This window comes from Limulus polyphemus, unplaced genomic scaffold, assembly GCF_000517525.1.
Source record: "Limulus polyphemus unplaced genomic scaffold, Limulus_polyphemus-2.1.2 Scaffold641, whole genome shotgun sequence".
Lineage (NCBI taxonomy): Eukaryota > Metazoa > Arthropoda > Merostomata > Xiphosura > Limulidae > Limulus > Limulus polyphemus.
The window spans coordinates 207,228-214,183 of NW_013666251.1; the positions used below are offsets into that span (position 1 = coordinate 207,228).

Sequence of the window (6,956 nt, forward strand, 5' to 3'; positions counted from 1 at the left end):
CGAGGGCACTAACTGAACAGTAAATCAACATACCTGAAAATAGAACACGTGTAAATCGCAAGCATATGTAGTTCAATGTTTTAAGCGTTGTGTATAAATTTATTGGTCTGTGCATTTTGATTCCATTTTTATTAAAACTCATTTTAAGTTTAAAATAATAATGAATTAGAGGTGGAAAATGTTTTCTGTTTTTTTACCATTAGGTTCTTCATAATGGTAAAATACTGTTTGTTTCAAAGTATTTGTTTACATTCTCTCCATCTACATTCTATGATTTCGTTTTTATTGTATACTTCTTTTTTAATGTAGTCTTCTAGAAAGATCGAGAGAATGCTATTACATACAACTATGACATCATTCAACCTTTATCCAATAAGAAAACAGACCATGTGAGTGGAGTCGAGTCTTGATGGTATCTGCAGCTAAGCGGGTTAAATATATAAGCAGGCGTTAGTAATGTTTAATATTATTGTTAGTAAGTTGTATGACGATACGTGAAATCGAAAACTAATTAGCACTTCAAAACACTTTTAGGTGTAGATTACGTAATATTAGTTTTTTAGGAAGGTCCTTATAAAAACTACAGTAGTTCACCCCTTGATATTTATCGTAAGTTTACTTGTACTTGTTGTAGTGACAAATACTGTATACTATAGTATAGTAATAATAGATATTGCCAGGTAAGCGTGAGTATTGTGAAATCTATTTTGGCAATCAAAAAGGTAAGTTGATCATGAAATTAAAATTGCATAAAACATTAACGTCAAAAGAGAGTAGTTATAAGGTAAAAGACATTTCTTCTTAAAAAATGATACCCAATGATTGCAATCATCATTTCATGCACTTAGGTTTTGTTGGTTGTATCTTAACTTAAGGCTTGGTGTAGCCTATAGGGCGTAGGCCTAAATCATAATAACTAGTAATAGTATTGATACTAATGGTGTGTAGTGTAGGGTGACCATATGTCTCCGGGAGAAAAATGCCCGAAATACCTTACATTTCCTATCTTATAAAAGTTGTATATATTATGAAGTATACATCAAAAATACAATAACAATGAATATTCAGTAGACTTTTATTAGCTGAGATAGCATCGTTATGTAGGTGCAGTCCCATAGCTACGACATAATGTTATAAAAACATTTTCTTTCTTTCTTAGAATAGAAAGAAAATCCTAAAATAGATACATTCATAGATAAATACAACTGTCACTATCACAGCAAGCTTCTCCAGTACTGGAATTATAGTGATTATAAGTAAAATAATGTATCAAAGTACACCAGGTTTTAGTTAACAAAATATGGCCATCTTATTTTTAGTATAGTGTAACTGAGTGTGATTTTTTTTTACATTTGTTGCAATTGTCAACATCAATAATTCAATTATATTTGTCCTACTACAATAGTATTAGGTGGATTATATTTGCTAACAATAATCATTGCTCAATGACTAAACAGATATAGTCACTTTCATATTCATATAATTGATAAGCATGAGCAGTTCAGTTACTCATGACTAGTAATTACACTCATCATATTCTTAAGCTGCCCATAAATATAATCATGCACCACTAGTAAAGGCATTCATACCATAATGTCATTAACTGTTAGTGCTAAGATAAAAAAAGGTCATAAACATGTGACTAATTTGTTTTAATTTCCATTATAAGTATACTCAAATAACCATAACAGTTAACATAAATTTATTTTTATTGTAGTGGATATATATTTATACTTGTCATAACATGATTTTAATGCCATTAACACTATGAATCCACAGTTCATGAAATTGATAGAGAGATACTATCAAACATGTTGGTAATTTTGATACTTCTCAACTTTATTATCAGCCCAAGCTATATTGAAACACAAAATTCAGAATACATTTCAGAATGTAGAATTATCTAGGGATCTGTAACAGTAACTAATTTTGGGCTCAAAATACTTTAAATCAATCAACTATATTTATTTAGTGATAAAATAACCTGAGCAATGATAGCTATCATTACAAGATAACCTCTTTGAAATTGAGACTCAAAAATACATGATTGGGTATGCATCATGGTGGTAGTATAAGTATAGCCATTAAGATCATGTTATGTGCTCCTACATATATTTGTCATATATGATAGTAGCTGTTCACCTTCTTGTAATTCAGCAAACCTGCAGCACACTTGGCTGCCTCAGAGTGAACAAGTTCCTATATTGTGTTTCATGTCACTGTACAGTTTTGCACAAGGTATTCAAATATGTTACTCAGAATATGTGACTGGAATTTTGCCATTACGAGAGAAACATGCCAAAAGTATAAGCCATTGGAGCTGGCAATACCAAAAGGTTGTTCAATTCTGCATATTGACAATGAAAATAAAATAGTAGTCAAGACTTAACATTTATGATATTTATCATCCTTCAGAGGTGTGCTTGCTTCCAGTTGGGCAAGTAGTAAATTATTCGTGACACAATCCGTGTTATTTACTTCCATACAGCAAAGTACAAATACAGATTATAATAAGGCAGTCAGTAGGGAAAAAAGAAGACAAACCGGTGTTATGTACATAACTTGCTAATATTGCTGGACATACTCAATGTTCTCAAACAACAGTTTTAAAAATTATTGATTAGTAGACTTCAGATGCTTTATTAGATCATGAATAAGGTTCATAGTGGTCAAATTGTTTGGCATACTCTGCTATGGTTTCTTCCAGTTAGATGTCTTGTAATTTTAAGCATTTTAATATTTATTACTCATTTACTTTGAAATAATACACCTTGTTGTTATTCATTAATTTCTTCTAGAACAGTTATTAAAAGTTTCACAAGGTATATTATTTAAATATTATAAATCATTGTTATACATATAGTTTCTCTCTCACCCTGAAAGGGTATGCCATACATTTTCTCACAGTGATTAGTGAGACCATGACATACAAGTTTCTGTCATGGTTGAATTGCATAGACTAGAACAGCTATAGACTGTTTTGGAACTTGTAGAATGAATAGACATGGTTTTCTTACATTGCAAATATTAAGGAGGTTGTGAAAGGAAAATCTCCTCATTGTTGTACAGCTTAGAGCAAGTGATTTATTTTTGTAATTGAAGATAAAAGGAATTATTAACTAGATTCAGTTTTTCTGAAGGACTTCAATTGTTTTGGACAACTTTTAATTAAGAGTTCTATCTAGTGCTTTGGGGAAGTCAAGAAGTTTTAAGAAACATGGCCCAAGGATTTAAATTAACCGAGTAAACATAATTTATGAATTTAATGGATAAGATAATAAAGAAATTTGTCCATTGAAGTAATCACCTGAACAATAAAACAAAGCATAAAGGGGTTTGGGGAGGGGGGGTCTTAATGCAGGTCTACCAAAATCTCAGTGCCAAGTTGCCATGGCAACTAAAGATTTCATCATGGTGCCTAGTATTTTCAGCCATCTTATTTGGGTGTAGAGCTGTGCTAAATATAACTTGAATCTAGAATAGTTCTGGACTCTTGGACGTCCGGAACTATTTTAGCATTCTTTCAGTCCTAAATCGAACTTTGTTTCCATGATTTTAATGGTGGATTCAACACTTCTTCATTTTTTTTTTTCAGGAATAAAGTGCTGCGGTTGCACAACATGTTACTAATTTCACACCATTTTGTTTTTCTTCTCTCTCTCAATTCAACCAATCAGTGCACATGTTTAGACTCAGACAGGATCAAAGGCAATTAGTTCAGGCAATACTATCAAGAGGTTGCTGATATCGTGATTATTAGCATGTACTCATTGCTGTGAAAATAAATAAATATACGTATCCACCATTTCCCAGTACAAACAATAGTGAAGTTAGGTTGGGCACACCTGGATCCTGAGTTTTTGGGCTGATAACTAGATCTGAAAATATTTGTCGAGGCTTGTCTTAATGTGTCCCATATATCTTCATAACCATACATATACATCCATAATTTCAACAAATAACATACACACATTATCTAGCAAACTATTTCACGTTTATAATAAAAAAAAAATAATTACCTTTGTTTTTTCAAAGAATGACTATGGATTCAGAACTAAATCAGTCTAATATTCAAGTTTGCTTTTTAAACCTATTTCATTTGTCAATCAGACTAATGATAGGCATATTCTTAATCCCTTAGCAGTTTTAAACAGCTTTATGAAGATTTCTTTTAATCCATGTCTGTATAGATAAAAATTCATAAACCTGGCATGTGTTTTTCAAATATTTTTATGAATATTATTCTTTTGCTGAATAATTCTATAGATTTAAGCAGGATGAGTGAAGGAGAAGACAGACGCCATCCAAGGAACCTACAGGGTCTGCTGAGGTTTTGTACAGAAAACACTGAAGCTGAAGATTCAACCCGTCCAACAGATGCTTCCTTAATTGATCCTGAGGTATGTCCACAGAATATTTCATTCTGGTTTTTATTGTAAATGGAATTACAATTTTTTTTTCTCATACTAATAATTAGTTAAAGAATTGCATAGAAAATGATTGTATTTACTGTTAACACTTGTGTATATATAATTTTTTTTTGCATATGCTATTTTTATAAGATAGAAATCTTTAATGTATTTTTTACTTATTTTATAATTTACATAAATTTGAGCTGATAACAGTATGATTAAAAGCATATGGGAGTGGCAATGTTAAACTATTTTCAAATAAAAATAACTAAAGATAGATCCTGTTTTTTGGCCACATGTATCTGTTAAGTCTAGAATATATTATCAATCTACTTTTCATAGCAGTGTGCACACACTAGTAAATTGATACTTCAAGTAAAAAAACAAGTTGGTTTGTACTGGTTAATTTCCTCAATCAGGCATTTCTTCTTGACCATACTTGTAATAATGATCTCATGTAGAATAATACCAGGCTATCTTAAGTAGTAGTATGTATAGCAGCAGCCATAATATTTCTTTTAAGTATTTTGCTGCCATACTTCTTTGTATGTATTATACTTTGACATTGTCATATTTGTATTTAAAAATCCTATAGTTAAATCAAAGAAATTTCTGTAGGATGACTAATTCATATTTTCATTTCACATAGTGTCTATGATGTCATTCTCTTCTATTGTATAATTACATTACTAGCAGATGATGATCATTATTACTTAAACTCAAGTAATCACTTAAGTTTGTACATTTTCAAATTAATTTTTTTCAGTATTTATTACAAATGAACAAAAAATGTCTACATATAATTTCCATTCATTACTATTTTATAAATAAGCTTTTCATCATCTGTACGAGACATTTATTTACTGACTTGCATATTTCAGAGGAGAGAGTGGCTTGAGCAAGCCTTAGAGAGCATGACAGTCTCTGTTGTTGAAGAGATGGAGAAATGTTTACAGATTCTCAGGAATGGTATCAATGATGAAAAAGCTGATGATGATGTTTTTGCTGAGCAAAAAGTAGCTCTGGAGAAACTCCTAAATTTTGTGGATTCCATTGATCATGCTATAGGTATGAAAAGATTATTTTTATTTTGTTGTTAATAACAGTTAGAAATCACATTTCATACTTTGGTTTTACTGCATAACACTGAAGTAAATATTTTTAAAATTTCCAATAGATTTTCACAAACTTGGAGGATTTTCAGTTCTGCAGTCTCTGTTGAGAGAACCAGATACAGAAGTCAAAGCTTTAACAGCAGAACTAGTAGCTGAACTTGTCCAGAATAATCCATACTGTCAGAAAGTAGCCATAGAGCATCATCTGGTGGTAACTTTACTGAATGTCTTAGACCACGATCCCGATGAACTAGTTAAAGTGAAAGCTCTCTATGCTATATCCTGTAACTATCTGTCTCAATATAATTGTTTAGTTTTTAATATTAAATATTTTTTCACTTATCAAAGTATAGGATAATTTGCTTATAAGTGGAATGTATTGAGAGTGTTAAGATACTATGAAAAATGTGGACATGTTTATAGAAGTTCTAAGTGTAATGTTTATATTTCCAGATATTTACAGCATAGTTTTTTAGTTAAATTATTTAAGAGATCTCATTTACACTATTCAACACAAATTTTAAGGTTATTCAGTACTACTTAACTTAATGTATATTGTGTTCTAAATGTTCTTTCAATGTATAACTACTAATAGGTCTGTGTAGACAATGTTCTGAAGCTCAACAGGTGATGGAAAAAACAGATGGCTTTTCTGTTCTTCTTCGAGCACTTCAATCTCCTGCAGAGAAATTGAAAATAAAAACTTGTTTCCTGTTATCTAATCTTTGTTCTCAAGAACCTGCCTTTAGAGGTAAAAGTTATTTTAATATTTATTCCAAATAAGTTTATCCAATTATATTTAAACAAACTTATGAAAAAAAAAGGCTGTTGACTACACAAGAACTCTGATGATATGAGTAGGTAAAAGTGTGCATATCATGACTTGTTTTTTAGAGTTACATTCAAAATAAATAAACTTGGCATAAAAACATAGTTTATAAAACAAATTCCAATTTCTTAATTTCAAGAGGAGATATTTGAATAAATTTTCAATCTCCTAGTCTGGGTAACATGAAATTTAGTTGCTCTGCCATGCCCATTTTCTATTTTACATCACCTTTCTATGGTGTCTTGAGTTTAATATAATTACTCGTTATATTAGGTCATCAAGAAATTAATGTAGCATTTTTGGAACATTTTCATTAACCACCCCCTAAAAAACGTACATCACATATAATAGTTAAACAAACCACATAGACGTCAGGTTAGTGTAGCCTGTATAGTGTGTAAAGTTTAGTATACTCTATTCCCTTATAGTGATGGCACATGACGAGACAAACAATCGGCATGTAATGCTGTTTAAATACAAGGGAAACAATTCCTCTGTAGTCATAAAGAACATAAAATATGTTTATGAAAATGTTTTGAACATTGTGTCAACGATGGTTCAGCAAATTTCGTTCAGGTGGACTTTAACCTTAAAAACTGT

The 6,956-nt window shown here is 30.7% G+C and overlaps 1 protein-coding gene across 2 annotated transcripts in view; it reads left to right on the top strand.

Annotated features, from left to right (window-relative positions):
- The first annotated feature begins 384 nt into the window (after positions 1-384).
- Positions 385-6,956, top strand: part of LOC106459641 (hsp70-binding protein 1-like) — an 8,160-nt gene continuing 1,588 nt past the window's right edge. The window contains exons 1-5 of one of the 2 annotated variants that reach the window (XM_013919273.2): positions 385-609; positions 4,267-4,400; positions 5,294-5,480; positions 5,590-5,811; positions 6,123-6,278. In XM_013919273.2, coding sequence (XP_013774727.1) covers positions 4,278-4,400; positions 5,294-5,480; positions 5,590-5,811; positions 6,123-6,278 — 688 coding nt within the window. In that variant the 5' untranslated portion in view covers positions 385-609; positions 4,267-4,277. Of the gene's footprint in view, positions 723-4,266; positions 4,401-5,293; positions 5,481-5,589; positions 5,812-6,122; positions 6,279-6,956 lie in introns of both variants that reach the window. The other variant, XM_013919272.2, reaches the window with a different exon arrangement.